At 31.8% G+C, this 19967-nt stretch overlaps 1 protein-coding gene across 1 annotated transcript; it reads left to right on the top strand.

The window, feature by feature from the left end:
• Window positions 1-6196: 6196 nt before the first annotated feature.
• LOC149899781 (uncharacterized) lies at window positions 6197-8676 on the top strand. The gene is made up of 3 exons (XM_090114048.1): window positions 6197-6272; window positions 7637-7848; window positions 8491-8676. The coding sequence occupies exons 1-3, from the start codon at window positions 6197-6199 to the stop codon at window positions 8674-8676; spliced, it is 474 nt and encodes a 157-aa protein (XP_089970174.1).
• The last annotated feature ends 11291 nt before the right edge of the window (window positions 8677-19967 follow it).

A 19967-nucleotide genomic window follows, 5' to 3' on the forward strand; every position in this document is an offset into this window, starting at 1 on the left:
TCTCATTTAATTTATAGATGTGTAATTATAATATAATGTTAACATATATAAAAAATACTGTTTGTATTTCTTTAGAAAGTATTCAATTTAAAATAAATGTTAAGTAGTTAGGTAAAAATTACAATAATAGTCCGGGATACATCGCCCATTTTTGCAAGTGATTACTATCAAGCTAATTTTTCGTGAGTAGCTTTATTTTGATGAGATGCCCAATAATTTCATGTACGAAACTCTCGATTGTGGTAGCTACCAGAGGAAACAAGGATAAAATATTTTGATTTGATGGTTCTCAAATATTAATTACTAACTGAATGTTTTTTTTTGTTCAATCTCAAGATAATTATCTAAATTATTCGAAAAAATATTTGTCCTACAAAATCTATGGTTTGATCAAAGAGTCCCCCTTTCCAATGTGTATCGATAACGAAGTCATCATAAATGATTACTAACCAGCTGATTTTTTTATTTTCACTTATTTAATACTTATATAATTCAACAGCAATATTGTCCTACAAATTGCGTAATAAATATTTGAGAACCGTCAAATCAAAAATTTTTATCCTTGTTACCTCTGTAAGCTACCACAATCGAGAGTTTCGTACATGAAATTGTTGGGCATCTCATCAAAATAAAGCTACTCACGAAAAATTAGCTTGATAGTAATCACTTGCAAAAATGGGCGATGTATGACTATAAAGGATGTTTGATTTCAGCGTATGATTTTTAAAAAGTATATTATTAGTCGATATTTTTGCAACACCGGTCAATATGAAAGAATTTATGACGTGTACACGTCATAAATTCCTTTCTCCACCACCATTTTTTGGTGACCATTTTTTGGTGATTCTTTGGAGCTATGAATATTAATTGAAGAGCTAGGAATCTTTGAAAATGTGTTGCCCAATTTTAAGAGATGAGGAATAAGGAAAGGATTGACTACAGGAATCAAGGAATGGATTGAATGCACTGAAAATTGAAATGAACGTGCTTTCCTTGCATATAGGCCTTCTCTCCCCCAGTCATCCCACGGAACACGTTACCATCAGCAAGATTTTTTGATTTCACGCTGATCTTCGGCCTTGCCCTAACCTTTCCTGCTATGAGCTGTCCCTAATTTGGATTTAGCCCACGTGCTCGTTTGCCGCAAAATTGCTTTTTGTACCGAAAACAACTATTTTGTATTGCGCATGCTAGGAAGACTATGAAGTACAGCTAATGTAATTGCTTCTTATATGGATTAGCCCACCAATCATTATAAAGTAATAATATACTTCAAAAATTTAGACAAATAACATTGTTCATTGTCACGACACAAGTGCCGGAAGTGCCCGTTTAGTCAACACCTTCAAAAATATGAATAGCCTTTATAATCGAGATATATCCATAAACACTATTCTTATAATTCGTTTAATCTTCGGACATTATTATGAGTTTACATCGAAAAATTGTATTAATGTGTTATCACGATGCTATTGCATATTTTTTATTGGTTTTGCTGTGGGATTTTTATTGTATTCTGATGATTTTAAAACTGATTCCAGTATTGTAGTTACTTGTTATGTTACATTATGGTTTACGAAATATATTTTTAATGTTCTTTTTTCATTGTGGCACAAGCAGAAATATTTTGTTGATTTTTCCTCGTCGATTGTAGTTCTCGATAATATTATCAAATCAACGTGTATTCCAAATACTCGTGTGTGCTTATATGTCAGCATCGCTATGATTTTTAATAGTCTCATAAGCATTTGCATATGGGGTTTAAACAATTTTCCAACGGGTGTAGTATTTGTTGTAACAGCATTAGATATATCGGAATACTTTTCGCATTTACCAACTTCTCTTATTTTTGAAATATTTTGGGCGCGCATGTCGGTTTTGCAACAGGAACTTTCAAAAATGTACACTGAACATGGGGAGAACATGGGTGTTGACGGAAAGATACTTCAATTGAAGAAGTTTCTTCAAAATTACAAAATGTTGTTAGATAACATGCAACGTGTGATTAATATTATACGGATTATGGTGAGCATTTAGACCAAACGAACATAGAGCTAAAGAAAGAGCATTATTTCGTGATATATTTTTAGTGTAAACGAAAACTCGTAGTTTTGTTCAGTATGAAATCGCATCTTTTCGAACGCATTAAGAACAACGAAAGAATGCTCTACGCCTGTTTACACTTAAAAAATTAGACATAGTGTGGGTAGAATGAGCTCGTTTGGTCTAAATGAACCGTAAGAATACTCTCAATGAATGTATCGACATTTTGCCTAAAAACGTAACATTTTCAGATGCTAAGTGATTTAATCTTCATTTTTATCAAATGTACTTTGGATATTAACTGGAGTATAAACAATGTAGTAAATAAAGTAAGTTTATTTGTATATTTGTCCTTGAGAGTGCAGCTTGGCCAAAACTTGAAGTTATTTATAAATTTATAAAGAATAGAAAAAAAATCGATCACGAGGCGGGACTAGAACCCGCATCCTTTCACGCCAATCCGGGGCGGATGCTTGACCAATTCAGCCACTCGTGACCCGCTAGAGCGGTCGAATATATTCTATTCTTTCAGTTTTATATGTCTAAGGGACACACCGCGCGCTATCTATTGAGATGATTAACAACCATCTCAACCAACACGAAACATGTTTCAATGAATACAATATTGAAGTTATTTTACATTCACGCAATTGCATTTTATTCATTTTAGGGCGTAACTGGCGAATTGTTGGGCTCAATTATATACTCATCAACGGATGCAATTTTAATTCTCATAGCAGCTGTTTTCGTGGAAAATTCTGATAATGAATATAATAAAATCAAAGTAACTTTGTCTGAGGAGATCTTAAAATGTAATGGTAAATATTTTTTCCATAATTAGTTACGATTTCGTCCAGGTATCACAACAATATTCTTAAAAATTATTTGAAATTAGAAGGTGACCTTTCTGGTCGGGAATCTTGACCAATCTTGAATCTTGACCAATCTTGAATTTTGACCAACTGGTCGGGAATCTTGACCAATCTTGAATTAACTTCAACTTTGTTACAGATAAGCGTTATCGCGAAGTGATCTATTCCACGCTAGAGTACATCGAAGTTCGTCCTCCGAGCTACACTATCTGGAGGATCTTTCCCTTTAACATTAACCTCATTATTGGCTTTATTAACTGTACTGTTACTTATGTTATTGCTATTCTTTCATTTAAGTACTAGATATGTCAAATATATCTGAAAGTTACTAGATATTTGAAATAAATGTTTTATTTATATAAAGTACTAGCTGTTCGCCCCGGCTTCGCCGCCCCGTTTTCTCTACATAAGAACCATCCTCGTACTTCAAGGAAAATAATAAAAAAAGAATTATCGAAATCGATTCAGCTGTTCACACGTGATGCCGTGACGACGCGAAACGGGTTTCATTTTTTTACATATAGATAGACGGATAAATATAATGTTATAGTTAATTGAAACTAATTGTATTAATTGAAATTGAAAAACTCTTGAATTTATCGGAAACATGATTATTAATTATTAACACCTCATAATGGGTACCTAAATAAAATTTTCTTGTGGCCCTGGGCGGAAAGTAAAAAGCTCATTATTTTAGTTAATGTGATTGCTATTGAAGTATACTCAAACTCATGACACATCAATACAATACATCTATAAAACAGTAATAGAGTGTGTCCGTACATTTAATATTATATTAACAAGGAAAAAGTTGAAGAAACATTTTGAGAAGATCCTATCGACATATTACTGCCAAAACGATGGATTTTTATTGAAAATTTTCGCCTTAGAAGCCCCTTAGAAGACAGAGTTGCAAGCAATATCATACATTGGATCAACTGTTGCTTAACAAATATCAACCATGAAAACGAGACTTTCAAAACCAATTATTTCAAAATTCATACGAAAGAAGAAATGTGGGAATTTAAATGATTTCGGAATCTGGACTATCTTTTTCAGAATCACAATAGTTCTGCTAAGCTTGAGAAAATATAAAAATGGCGCTTAGCCAGAATTGTTCTTGAAGTAGGTACACTTTTTGTTAACTTTCAAAATTTCGAAGATGTGTAATAATAATAAAGCAATAATAATCAGAGATTTTCCTTTTACAAAGTATTACTATGACAATCCTTGAATTTGCTTGTCTAACTTATAATACTCCCCTTGTATAATATTATCTTAATATAAAATAAATTATCATAAAGTCCAAGCGTACTCGGTGGCACCAGCTAGTTACACTAAATACACCTTTTTAATAATGTGTACATCAGTGTTGACATTCACTCGCAGTAGTCCCTACAATCAAGTCGATATTGTGTTTAAAAATGCTTTGAGTATTTTTTTTTAATATGAAGAACAACATTTTTAATCGAGATATTTCCACCAAATCTGTTCTAATATTTCGCTCGATCTTCGCACATTATGCTGAGCATTCAACCAAAAATATTGTAAACGTCTCATTGAAATGCTATTATTAATGTATATTTTATATTGTTTTCATATTAGGATTCTTATTTTATACTGATGATTATAAAACTGATTCGAAGATGTTTGTTATCTGTTATGTAACATTGTCGTTTACGAAATATATTTTGAATGTTCTCATTTCATTGTGGCACAAGCAGAAATATTTTGTTAATTTCGCCTCTTCCCTTCAAATTTTCGATAATATTGCCAAATCAACGCAAACTCCAAATGCTCGTATATCTGTGTATGTCACTATCATTCTAATATTTAATTATTGTATATCTATCTGTATATCGGGTATACATGGTTTTTCAATGAGTGTAGTGGCTGCTTTATTAGCACTTGATATGTCTGAATACGTATCGCATTTACCAAATTCTATTATTTGTGAATTGTTTTGGATGCGCATGTCGGTCCTGCAACGGGAACTTAACAAAATGTGCAACACTGAGAGCATAAGCGTAGATGGAAAAATACTTTATTTGAAGAAGTTTCTTCAAAATTACAAAATGTTGTTGGATAATATGCAAAGTGTGATTAACACTATACGGCTTATGGTGAGCGAAGAATACTTGAGATTTATCAATGCGACATTTCGATTTAAAACGTAATTTGTTTCAGATGCTAGTCGATGTCATCTACATTTTTATCAAATGCACTTTGGACATTAAGTGGAGTATAGGTTACGTAATAGAAAAAGTAAGTTGTATGATAATAATTTATTAGGTGCTTGACTAATCCTACTAATATTATAAATGCGAAAGTTTGTGAGGATGTGTGTGTTTGAAATGAAATGAAATGAAATGATGAAATCACAGGATGAAGTGATAATTTATTTGTCAGCATAATTCGCCAACAAATTGGCATGCAAATATTTATATTATGTTGAATTATAATCTAAAAAATTCGTTTGTTACTCTTTCACACAAAAACTACTGAACCGATTACAATTAAATTTAGCACACATATAAAGGGTAACTTGGATTAACACATAATATGATAGGTTTTATCCCAAAAATGCCACGGGAATGGGAACAATGCGAGTTTTTCTTTGAAAACGCGGGCGAAGCCGCGGGCGGAAAGCTAGTTTATTATAATTTCAATGACATGTTTATTCTAAACTTTATATTTTATATGTTTGCGTAATGTTATTTCATGCATTTTAGGGCATAGATAGAAGAATTTTGGGCTTAACCGTATATTCTGCTTCGGATGCAATTTTAATATTTATAGCAGCTGTTTTCATCGAGTTTTCTAAAAACGAATACAATAAAATAAAAGTTACTTTATCGGAGGAGATTTTACAATGCCATGGTTAGTATTGATTCTCCAAATTAAAAAATGTATGGTATTATCGAGGCATTACAATAATGTGGATTACCTAAATTCATTTAAAACCAATGGGGATATAATATTAATTGTCTCTGTAATATTGTTAAAACCGTTAGATAACAATAGTTTTAACCGTTGTTATCAATTTAATTGCAAACTATCGTAAAATTGTGTTTTCTTTGCAAATTAACAAATTATTTTTCGTAATTTGTTTATAATCTAACGGTGTTTACAAATTTATGGTGACAAAAATGTTATAACTCACAGGTGTGAGTGTCATTGGTGCTCTACACAATGGGTAGCGTTTGGCGAATAGTGGCAATCACGAGAGAGCCTATGACTATAATGATCGGCCGCAATAATTGTAGATGTTTTTTTCATAAATGCCGTTACAGCAACAAACATCGACGATCATTTGTTGGACCAACGCTGCCCATTGTGTCCAACGCCCTTCAGATGGTAAGTAATTTGACGTTATTTTGCTATTTGTTACAGATATTAATTATGGCGATATGCTTCGTTCAACACTGGAGTACATCGAAGTTCGTCCTCCGTGCTACACTATCTGGAGGATCTTTCCCTTTAACATTAACCTCATTATTGGCTTTATTAACTGTACTGTTACATACGTCGTTGCTATCCTGTCTTTTAACTATTAGATGTAAAATATACATTTTCATTATGGTAATGAAGATTTTTATTTAATAAATGGTTTGCACAGAAAATATTTAAACGGAAAAATGTTGTCAATTTTGTGGTTAATGAAACACGATTAATATTACCAATAATTCATAATATAGATATGCGCAAAAGTGCATAGTTCATTTCGTGATTTAAATCATGTATATAATAATTTATTAGGTGCTTGACCACATTAAATATGAATGCGGTATCAACTGTACATATATTTTTTTCATAAATATCTTGCTAATAATGAGTGATGCGTAAGTTTTAAAATGAAGTTACCATTTACTGTATATGGCTTTGCTTAGTTTGGTAATATTGCATGAGATATCAAGAATGCAGATTATTATGAAACAGCCAAAACTCCATTTGATTGCAAAAACCAAGCTTTAAGCTTTTCGTTTAAAACAGTTTCAACTGATATTTGTTGCCGAAAGTGATTTGATTAATTAAACAATATAGAATAAAAAATAATATTTGTAGATAAGAAAAAAACTAGAAATTAACTGCTTCTATACGTCAACTAATGATATTGCTACTATGTATATTAACAGATAATCAATTGAACGTGACATACGATTCAAGAATTTATGCCAGTATTGATCATTACCACGGCACATGTCGGTAGCGTCTCCAATATAATAATATAATGATTAAAAATATTATTGAGTATATTTTTCATAAAAACACGAGTAACAAAATGAAAAGCGATAGTTCTATGAGATCTATTTTTATATTTCGTTTAATATTCGCTCAATATTATGAAGTCTCGTCGATAAATATAATAAATATTATATTGAAATGCTACTGTATATTTTTCGCTGGATTCACAATTGGGTTCATAATATATTTTGATTATTCTGAAATTACTTCAGATATTGTAGAAACCATTTACGTAGCATTAGTGTTTATCAAAATTATCTTTAATATGCTATTTTCTTTGTGGCACAAGCAGAAGCATGTTGTTAATTTTTCGTCATCAATTGCTCTGAGTAAAAGTAGCAAATCAACATACATTTCAAGGGGTCGTCTATCCGTATATATTTTAATCATTGCAGTATTTAATAATATGTTACTTTTGTGTATAACATTTGTATATAAATCCCAAAAAATTACAATATTCGCCATTACCCTGATAGATGTATCTGAATACGTATCGCATTTACCAAATTCAATTATTTGTGAATTGTTTTGGATGCGCATGTCGGCCCTGCAACGGGAACTTTACAAAATGTGCAACACTGAGAGCATGAGTATAGACAGAAAATTATTTAATTTGAAGAAGTTTCTTCAAAATTACAAGATGTTGTTAGATAATATGGAAGAAGTGATTAAAATTGCAAGAATAACGGTAAGCTATAATTGAATTGTATTAATAACTAGCTGCGCCCTGCGGTTTCACCCCCGTGGCTCCGCTCCTGTTGGTCTTAGCGTGATGATATATAGCCTATAGCCTCCATCGATAAATGAGTCCATTTATCGATCTAACACCGAAAGAATTTTTCAAAATGGACCAGTAGTTTCTGAGATAAGCGCATTCAAAAAACAAACAAACTCTTCAGCGTTGTCTTCAGCTTTATAATATTACTAGTGGTCCGCCCCGGCTTCGCCCGTGGTACATATTTCGCAATAAAAGGTAGCCTATGTCCTTTCTCGGGTATCAAAATATCTCCATACCAAATTTCATGCAAATTGGTTCAGTAGTTTAGGCGTGATTGAGTAACAGACAGACAGACAGAGTTACTTTCGCATTTATAATATTAGTATGGATTATAAGATAACAATGACAATGTAATTGAACACTTTTATTTTTCAGATGCTTGTTGATGTAATATTTATGTTTATCAAATTTTCTCTGGACATAAATTGGAGCTTGGGTTTTTTAATCAATTCCGTAAGTTCTTTAAATTGTTCAATAATTTCAAAATATTTTATTTTTTAAAGAACCTGTTGTTTAATATTACTGTACGTTAATCGTTTAACATTATTTTAGGGCTTTCACATATATTCATTTGGTTTAATATTATCAACAATGACGAATGCATTTTTAATTTTCATTTCGGCTGTATTCATAGAGTTTTCTGTGAACGAATATGACAAAGTAAAAGTTACTTTATCTATGGAGCCTTTGAAATATAATGGTGCGTATTTACACTTGATAAGCACAATTTACTCATAACAGCACAAAACACGATTAAATTTATTATAAACAATTTATTTGTGTATAATATCTTTATTTTGTTAAAACATATTATTATCTAAAAAGAGCAGTGGTGGCTCAGTGGTGAGACCTCGGACTTCGAATCGATAAGTCCGGGGTTCGAGACCGGGCGAGCGCGCAGGAAATAAATTGATTTTTCAATTTATCTGCGCATGTTTCACATGTAACATCACCACTGCTCGAACGGTGAAGGAAAACATCGTGAGGAAACCGACATGTCGAAGAATCAAAAGTTCGACGATATGTGTCATCCGCCAACCCGCACTTGGCCAGCGTGGTGGATTATGGCCTGTACCCTCATAGGAGGCCTGTGTCCCAGCAGTGGGAACATAATATATGGGCTGATGATGATTATTATTTAAAACTATATACACTGACTCTGAAACTTTCTAGTTTCTGACTCTTAAACGGGTTTAGTTTTTATTTACCAAATTATCAAGATATTTGAGGGAGGTAGAAGATAATTAATACAATCAAACCCAATACCATTCAGTACCTACTTAAAAAATTATAAATGATACTAGAAAGTTGTATCTGATTGTTTTAAGCTATTGCATAGCTTCTATCGCGGACCTTGAGCGCGGAGACCGAATCCAGAAATTCCGTAATGAAAAAACCTCACGCTGCCCACGGGCGCGGAGATGTGGCTTGAAGGCATGCTATGCAATAGCTTTGCCGCGGCAGTCCCCGAGTGCCACACGTCTTTTTTTTTTTTGTTTCTTGATATTTTAAAGTGTTTGAGTTTTTTCACGTTCATTGGTTATTTTACAGATAGGCAGTATCACGACGCAATCTATTCTACACTGGAGTACATCGAGATCCGTTCGCCTAAATTCACTATATGGAAGATTTTTCCCTTTAATATTAACCTCATTATTGGCTTCATCAACTGTAGTGTTACGCTCGTCATTGCTAATTTATCATTTAGATTCTAGATCTGCAAAAGCAAAGAGTTTAACAATCATTTTTCCATCGTCCGTATTTAACGACTGATCGGATGGCTTGGTTCGTAGTGGCCCTGCCTTCCAAGCCAGAGGTCGTGGGTTCGATTCCCACCCGGGGCAAATATTTGTGTGATGAACATAGATGTTTGCTCTGTGTCTGGATGTTAATTATCTATAATATAAGTATTTATTTAAAAATATATGTTGGTATGTTTATCAGCCATCTGGTTTCCATAACACAAGCGAAAGCTTAGTATGGGATCGGATTGTGCCGTGTGTGAAAATTGTCCTGAAATATATATTTATTGATCATGTTAATTTTAATACAGATATAGATTTGTTACTAAGTGGCTTGTAACGTACCTACATTCGTTACTTTGTTTCTTAATATCGCTATTGTACAATTCAATAATGGTGATTGCTTTAAGTATATTACTATGAACTCCATTACGATTCAAACAATTCACAGTTATATATTATGAGAAGTCGTATTAGTCTAGTATATAATATTATGACAAATAAAACAGTTATTAAATACAATGAATAAATATTTTACAATGAAAAATATTCTTCAGTTACGGGTGTTATGTGGTTATTATTGTGCGCTTAGCAATTCCAAATACGTCAATCTTCTAGTAGCCTTCTATTGTACTGTTGTCGTCCTTTTAACTTCTTTCAGTGTCTACTTATTCATTATTCGTTATAATTTTTGGTTGAGATCTATCCATCTTTACATCTTCATGTTTCAATTAGTTTTCAATGTAGTATTTTCGATGAAACACAAACACGAATTTGTCGTTAGATTTTATTCAGGAATTGTAACAATTGATAATGTTCTCAAATTTGATGGTGAGCATTTCAATCCGTATATATCCATGATAGTTTATTCAATGTTCATATTGATTTTGACAATTTATGATTCTATAAACTCCCCTCACTATCGTGGTGTGGTTTTAAGCAATATTATTGTACTTGCCATGGAAATAATGCACAAACTTCTGACCTTACCATATGTTATAATGGCTGAACTGTATTGGTCCCGCATGGTCTGCTTACGAAAATATTTATTTTTAAACTGCAACAATAAAAACCTAACCACTGAAGAAAATATGCTTTACTTGAAAAGATTTCTAAATATTTATAAACTGCTCCTGAACAATTTTTCGAAAATTAACAATATATACAAATTGCTGGTGAGTATAGTTCTTTTTCTTAATGCCTTTAAAAGACTTGCTAGTTAGTAATTACCTTTAAAAATACATAATTTAATATACTGGTATATTTAATATTTTATCTGTATTTCAGCTGCTCCTAGATATTTTGCACACCTTTTCGAAAGTAATTGCAGACTTTCATTTTTGCATTGTCGTTATACTTTCAGAGGTAATTATAAGAATTTTTTCTTTACATAAGTTTTAAATCTTATGTATTAAATTTTTGGCTTTGATATTTATATTATTATCTATATTTCATGATATAAAAGATGAATCTTTATTTCAGGGCTTCAGTATTTTGTCAATTTCGCTACTAGCACATTCATTTACAGATTTTTTTGTAATGTTCTTGAGGCCAATATTTTTCGAATTGTTATTAAATGAGTATTGTACAATTAAGAAAATTTTAGCGACAGAGTTGCTTCTTCAAAAGGGTTAGTATTATTTTGGAATTAATTATGTTCGTGCCGTTTCTACATTCGACTATCGAATAACCCTTAGGTTAAGGTTGGTTTAAACAGATAGATTGCGAATGTGTACCCGCATCCCGTCTAAAGCAGCGCGTTGGTACACGGTGGCGGTGGGGCTTTAGTCGGTAGGAATCCGACATAACCCACGGCTCCTTCCCCGGGAGCCGTGGGTATCTTAAGCAAGATTTCCCCACTTGAAAAAAAAATGGTTTAAACAGATGTTTTCCAACGTACACAACTTACTACCTCGTAAAATAAACAGTTGAAAATAATAAGAATGTAAAACCAAAAATTAAAAAACAGCAATAGAGGAAAAGGGTAGTTAGGTGGTAGGTAAAATAAACAACCTTTGTGCACCTAGACAAATCTTATACAAATATAATTTTCAAAGTGGAAAAATTTGTGCTGTAGAAGATAAGGTTATTTAAATTATCTAATAATAATATATTTCAACGTTCAATACTTTAAATTTCAGATTCAGAAATTCGGCAACAAATTCGTGATATACTTGATTATCTTGAAGTCCGACCAGCTGTCTACACAATTTGGAGGATGGTGCCCATAAATAATAATCTAGTACTTGCGTTCTCTAATAGTTGTATTGCGTATGTTATTATAATACTTTCATTTCAATATTAAAAGCTATGTAAATTAATTGGATTTTTAAAAACAATAACGCTTGGCTTCATAGAAATATATCTCTCTAATAGTTTCTGTTGTGTGTATACTTATAGTCTTATCTGTATTCGGTTCCTACATTACAATAATGTTAATTATGGCCATACTTTTTATATGTATTATTACATTGTTTGTCTGTGTTACTAACGGTAGAATTCTCATAGTTCTAACGATTTATATTATTTAAAATGTTTATGGATGCTAGAAAATATTTGAATATTAAAAACTTGCTTCTTTTACGTATACTGTTTGGTCATTATTATGAATTCAGTTCTTCAAATTCTATACGTTTATTAACAGCACTTTACTGTTTTTTATTTACTGCGGGGATCATAACTCTTTTGGTAAACTTTTTGACTGCATATATATTTTGGAGTCCAGTACTGTATAATATAGTCTTCTTTATACGATTTGTCATTCATTTCATTTTTTCTTTATTTCATAAACAACAGTTCATAGTTAAATTTTATTCTCATGTTCGGACAGTAGATAACGTAATGCAGATGTTTTCAGCTGCATCATACCCGTATTCTTTACTGTTGAATTTAATCTTATTATTTCTTAGATGTATCTTTTCAATAGTCATTCCTTTTTATGCGGATGGATGTCTTAAAACTTGCTTTGTTTTAACGATGGCTGACACTTCTTCCATAATGTTAATTTTACCCTGTTCTATGATTTCTGAGGCAATTTGGAAACGCTTTGCTTTATTACGGAAATATTTAGATTCAACTTGTAAAGATAATTTATCGAATGAAGAAAAAAAATTTTACTTGAGAAGATTCATTCACCTTTATAAATCGTTGCTGGATATTGTGTCAAGCGTGAGTGGTACATTCAAAGCTTTGGTAAGTGTCAATACAAATACCATTTTTTAATGTTAAAGTTCTGTGGCTATACTCCTAATAATTAGCACTCCCAAGTTCTATAAATAATAATCCTGTTTTATTAGGAGGTAACTGAATTATAAAAAAAATGTAATAAACCTAATAATGTAAGTGTTCAAATATGATATCACCTTGAAACTTGAAAATATTAACAACTAGCGGTCCGCCCCGGCTTCGCCCGTGGTACATAATATTTACGTTTTCTCTACATAAAAACCATCCTCGTACTTCAAGGAATATAATAAAAAAAGAATTATCGAAATCGGTTCAGCCGTTCTCGAGTTATGCGCTTACCAACACATTTTGCGATTCATTTTTATATATAAGACTAGCGGTCCGCCCCGGCTTCGCCCGTGGTACATATTTACGTTTTCTCTACATTAAAACCATCCTCGTACTTCAAGGAATATAATAAAAAAATAATTATCGAAATCGGTTCAGCCGTTCTCGAGTTATGCGCTTACCAACACATTTTGCGATTCATTTTTATATATAAGATGAATACACGAGTGAAGAAAGAAGTCTGAAAGTAAGAATAAGTGAGAAGTTTGCAAGTTTTGAAATCACATTACTAAGCGAGTATTGGATATGAATATCTTCTTATATATAAAATTCTCGTGTCACAATGTTAGTCTGCATACTCCTCCGAAACGGGTGGACCGATTCTCATGAAATTTTCTGTGCATATCGGGTAAGTCTGAGAATCGGCCAACATCTATTTTTCATATGTACCACGGGCGAAGCCGGGGCGGACCGCTAGTAGACTATATAAATTAGTATGAGAAAGTCAGTATGGATGGATTGTGTGAGAAATGATATGCGCATGAAGACAAGATGTGTGATGATTTGGGAATAGTAGGAAGAAAAATGTTTAGTGAGGACAAGAAGAAGAAGAAGAAGAATTAATTGTTTGTACAGTGAACGTTCTGTGATAGATATCTGTTTTAGAATTATTCATGAATGGATCTCGTGAAAATTGTACAAGAGAACTGATTCGACATTACCAGACGCTTATTAACGTTATCTTCATTTATATAATCCTCAACTTGGAGTTTGAATATAATATTTTATTCGTGTTTGTTTCTTCTTTATAATATTCTACTAGCGGTCCGCCCCGGCTTCGCCCGTGGTACATATTTCGCAATAAAAGGTAGCCTATGTCCTTTCTCGGGTATAAAAAAAATCTCCATACTAAATTTCATGCAAATTGGTTCAGTAGTTAAGGCGTGATTGAGTAACAGACAGACAGAGTTACTTTCGCATTTATAATATTAGTATGGACATGTATGGATTAAGTTGGTAGGTATACTATAATATGATCGAAGTGTGTATACTATATTATAACGATCTTTCACTTTAACCTTTAACTCGTCATCGCCTACTGTCTCTTCTCTGACCGATTGGCAATTTGTAAAATATGGGATAAAGTTTCAGAAGATTTTTTTTTATTTTGTTTTTAAAAATACGGTTCCATTCAAAAAAGGTTGTTTTATTTTTACGATTAGATGGCACTGCATATTTAGGCATCTAAAATAGAAACAGATTCGTAATTCGTATATTTTTTTTTAAATAAATAGGTACATACATATGCGTTACTTTCTTTATAATATTGTTCTTGGATTCAATTATGGTTATTGCTTTAAGTATATTGTTATGAACTCCATTACGAACCAACCAATTTAATACGTTCCTATCACTATCCGAAATCATTTAATTCTAGTATACGAAAAGTTATTGACTGACACAATAATAAGAAAAGAAAAGAAGACATTTTTGTGGAAGCGCAATGGAAGTTATAAATAAATATTTTACTTTGAAAAATATCTTACTGTTACGGGTGCTATGTGGTTCTTACTGTGCGGTTAGCAATTCTAAATACGTAAATCTTTTAGTTGCCTGCTATTGTATTGTTGCCTCCCTTATAATTTCGTCTTTGAGTTTCTACATTTTTATGCATCGCAGTAATTTCTGGTTGAGATGTATTTATCTTTTCATCTTTGTTTTTCAAATTGTCTTCAACATGTTATTTTCATTGAAACACAAACATGAATTTGTGTTCAGGTATTATTCAGGCATTGTAACAATTGATAATATTCTCAAATTTGATGGTGAGCATTTTAATCCGTATATATCAACGCTTGTTTATCCAACGTTGTTATTGATTTTGATAAGTTATGATTTTATAAGTTCGTCTCGCTATCATGGTTTGGTTTTACCTAATATGGCTGAACTTTCCATGGATGTAATACACAAACTGATAACTTTACCATATGTTATATTGGTTGAACTCTATTGGTCCCGCATGGTGTGCTTAAGAAGATATTTATTTTCAACCTGTAACAATAAAAACTGACCACCGAAGAAAATATGGTTTACTTAAAAAGATTTCTAAATATTTATAAACTTCTCCTGAACAATTTTGCGAAAATAAGCGATGTGTATAATATATTGGTAAGTCATAGGTTTGCAAGCACTTTTATAAGTGTAAAATTTTTACGTTTATTTAATAATGTTTTTCTCTATTTCAGTTATTTATTGACGTGTTGCATAGTTTTTCGAAAATAATGTCAGACGTTCATTTCTTCATTTTATTAATAATTTGGAACAAAGTAATTATTACGATAATCTATTTTGCCGTTGATGCTTAAATATAAATATAATTTGTAACATTTTTGTTATTTAAGAATCGATCTCTTTTACAGGGCTTTGATAAAAGATCAATTTCTTTACTAGCGCATTCATTTACGGACTTTTTTATAATGTTCTTGAGGCCGATTTTTTTCGACTTATTATTAGACGAGTATTACAAAATTAAGACACTTTTAGCATCGGAGTTGCTATTTCATAATGGTTTGTATTTTAAAGCTGATCAAAATATGTTTGCGTGGATTCTAAATTCGTTTAAAAATTTGATTTTAAAAGGAATGAATGAATGAATGAATGAATGAATGAATGAATGAATGAATGAATGAATGAATGAATGAATGAATACTCTTTATTGTACATACACAGAAATACAGTTTGTTACATGGTTGAGATAACTTATGACTAAATTAACTTATTATATATAAACAAACTTAAAATATATATATGTACAAAGAGCGGCTTTATCGCTCGTGAGCGATTTCTTCCAAGCAACTCTATGTAGACAGATATAGTGAGCAAGAATTAAAGAGTAGAGTAAGAAGAGGAAAGAGGAAACATAGAAAAGGAGTACCCTATAGAGCAGTAATATGATTTTTTCATTACAGATTTACAAATTAAACAACAAATTCGTGTTATTCTTGATTATCTTGAAGTTCGGCCGGCTCTATACACTATTTGGAGGATGGTGCCCATAAACAATAATCTAGTATATTTATTTCTTAACAGTTGTATTGCGTATATTATTGTTATACTTTCATTTCAATATTAATCGTAATAGCAAATTAGTTTTTGCTAGTGATGTGAAATAAAATATTTATTTGATGCATTAGATTTTTTCTGTATGTAGTTTAGTTTACAAACAATAAATAACATTGTTGGCTATATTATCTAATATCATTAATAAGAACTCAGTTGTTTCTGTCTATTTATGTGTTGTCCTTGTTGATAGTGCCGACGTTTTAATTATGTTGATTGTTTGAAGTATAATTAGGTATGTCCATACTTTTTACACGAGTTACTATCATTGTCTGTCTTTGTTGCTGACGGTACGATTCCTCATCGTTCTAACGATCAATTTTCTAAAAATGTTCAAGGGTATAAGAAAATACTTAACTATAAAAAACTTAGTTCTTTTACGTCTTCTGTTTGGTCATTATTATGAATTCAGTTCTTCTAATTTTATACGTTTATTAACAGGGCTATATTGTTTTTTCTTTTCTACGGGGATCACGGCTCTTTCTATATTTACAATGGTTATAAATAGAAGTTTGATTCAGTTAAAGTTTAATATAGCATTTTTTATCCGATATGTTATTTATTTCATATTATCATTATATCATAAACAACTTTTTATAGTTCAATTTTATTCTGACATACGGACAGTGGATTGGGCTATTCTGCTAATTTATACCCATATTCCATTCTGTTCAATTTATTCTTATTTTTTCTTACATCTACTTATTTCCTTATTAGCCTTACTTATCATGACATATTCGTTAAAAGTAATTTAGTTTTAATGTTTGCCGAATTTTGTAACCTCCTGTTTATATTACCCTGTTCTATGATTTCTGAAACAATTTGGAATCGCTTTGCTTTATTACGAAAGTATTTAGATTCAACTTGTAGTTCGAATTTATCAACTGAAGAAAAGATTTTTCGTCTGATACGATTCATTCGTCTTTATAAATCGTTATTGGATATTATATCGCGTGTGAGTGGTATTTTCAAGGTCTTGGTAAGTGTTCAGTATCAATAACATATTCTGTATTCATGTTTATTTCTTTTGGCTCATTTATATAATACTAGGTTTCCGCCCGCGGCTTCGCCCGCGCAAACAAAGAAATATCCGCATAGTTCCCGTTCCCGTGGGATTTCCGGGATTGCGTCATTTTCCCGGGATAAAATGTAGCCTATGTCCTTTCTCGGGTATCAAAATATCTCCATACCAAATTTCATGAAAATTGGTTCAGTAGTTTAGGCGTGATTGAGTAACAGACAGACAGACAGAGTTACTTTCGCATTTATAATATTAGTATGGATTTAATACTTAGCATGCTTGTTAAGAGGCAAGGTAATGAAAGAACTTTGTTCCTTATTGTAATGTATTTTAAAAGAATATCGAGCATTAATTTTGCAACTTTGGTGGTAAGAATAAACTTTAAAGTGGTAAACGTTATGTATGGAATTGGAAAAGTTAAAAAGAGCATGATGTGAATCGGAATGTTGGTTTTTTTGGACAGTACGAGCGTTTGATATAGATGTTGATGAATTTATATGAAGAAAATGTTTAAATGTATGGATAGATTGTGCGAAATTATGTGTGTATAAAAGGTGTGAGTATCAACTCAATGTCAAAAAAAATCAACTCAACTAAAACGTAAAATGTATGGAAGGAAATTCTTGTTGAGTCGTCCTGAATTAGTGAGACAAGAAGATTTATTTAAAAATAAAGCCTTAATCCGTAAAATTATGTTTCAGATGTTTATTGATTTACTATACAGTCTTGCAAAAATAACCGGAGATGTTCAATACAGTGTGGCACGCGTTCTTACATTGACGGTAAGTAAATTACTTCAATATCCTAAGTTCACGTTTTACCAACTTAAGGATATATTTTTTTAAGATTTAATACATAATCTAACCTTTTTTTTATAGTGGGGAAATCTTCCAAAGATACCCACGGCCCCCGGGGAAGGAGCCGTGGGTTATGTCGGATTCTTACCGACTAAAACCCCACTGTGTTCCGTCGAGCCGCTTTAATGATGGGGCCGCGGGTATTTGTTAGAATTCTTCCGCGACACATAATCTAACCTGCCGACAGCAGGATTGGATAATTTTCTATACTTACGACTTATAATCTGGTCAAACTAGACATTACACTACATATTTGACAAAATTTTCCGTCCAGGTGGAAATTAATAAAATTGTTCAAAACTTAATTAACAATTAAATATGATTTTAGAACATAAAAATTACCTGCTACCCCTGGCTGGATGGGTGTTAATTCCCTATCAAATCTTTGACTTTTTAACTTGTAGGTACTCATATCACAGAATACATACACCATGAATGGACACCCTCCGCCTCCCGCCTAAATTAAACACTTACCTCACCCCGCACGATCACGCTATTATAGATGGCCCGCATTTTTCTGCAAGGACGATACGCAACGAAGATTGACAACATTAATCAATTGACTTAAAGTAATTTTATTATTTTGGATTTGTGATTATCGTTTTTCGTAGAAAATGGTTAGATATTGTGCTATTTACGGATGTATTTCAGAAAAACGCGAATTTCTTTACGCTAGTCACAGATGTGCTAACCATAAAGCGTTAACACACAAATTTGCAGTCTCTACAGTGTGACTGTCAAAACGATAATTTCGTATGGAGTGTTAAGGGTGTGCTCATATCTCTAATTAAATTATTTTTATACAAAATAATTAAAATTCGGAGAGATAAATAAAAATTTTATACAATAATTTTGTTTTTCAGTATTTTGACCTGATTTCAATATCAATACTCGCACGTACTGTAATAGATTTCTGCTTTGCCTTCCTGCGTCTGTTATTTCTGGAGTTAACTATGAATGAGTATGATAAAATTAGGAAAATCTTATGTATGGAATTGCTTGTATATAAAGGTAAATTAAATTGCATTAATTATAAATAAATTTATAAATTTATTCATATTTTTTTTCACACACACAGAGCAAACATTCATCACACAAATATTTGCCCCGGGTGGGAATTGAACCCACGACCCCTGGCTTGGAAGGCAGGGTCACTACCAACCAAGCCAACCGGTCAGTCAATACTCTTTCACTTAGCTCTTTCAGTGATGAAAGAGCGCTTGTAATTAGATTAATGTTTTGCTAATACCATTTAGGATATAATTTTAGTAATATTACCTATATCAATATTATGTGTATGACTTCTTTTAATGAGGATTATGTTTCGAAAATTTGTTTACAACATTTTTTAATAATATCTGTCTGTTTTTCATATCTAAAGTGGTTTAGTTTAGGATTAGAGTATTGCTATTCTTATACAATTAAACGTGTGCAATTATTATTTTTTTAGATATTCAAATTCGCCAACAAATTCACACAATTATAAACTACTTAGAGGTTCGTCCACCACGGTTAACAATTTGGAGAGTAATGCCTATGAGTACCAAATTAATTATTGGTTTATTGGACATCTGCATGGCTTATATTATTGTGCTGCTATCATTTCAATATTAATTTAAATACAATAGATTAAGAATTAATGTATTAGGCTAAAAAAATTACCATCATTACAGCATGAATAACAAAACATGCACTCTTAAAGATTATAAAAAATAATACGGATACATTTTAAAACCAAGAATATAATATGCATATTTGTGTGACGAATTAATGTTT

The sequence above is a fragment of the Colias eurytheme genome, chromosome 20 (genome assembly GCF_061535395.1).
Source record: "Colias eurytheme isolate Ceu_HAF_F1 chromosome 20, ilColEury1 Martin Lab GWU primary, whole genome shotgun sequence".
Lineage (NCBI taxonomy): Eukaryota > Metazoa > Arthropoda > Insecta > Lepidoptera > Pieridae > Colias > Colias eurytheme.

Excerpts from the sequence above, each read along its gene's own strand:
- LOC149899781 (XM_090114048.1), top strand. The coding sequence starts at position 6,197 with ATGCCGTTACAGCAACAAACATCGACGATCATTTGTTGGACCAACGCT. Across the intron at positions 6,273-7,636 it reads TGTCCAACGCCCTTCAGATG|ATGTATCTGAATACGTATCG; the intron begins GTAAGTAATTTG and ends TTACCCTGATAG. Across the intron at positions 7,849-8,490 it reads TTAAAATTGCAAGAATAACG|GGCTTTCACATATATTCATT; the intron begins GTAAGCTATAAT and ends ACATTATTTTAG.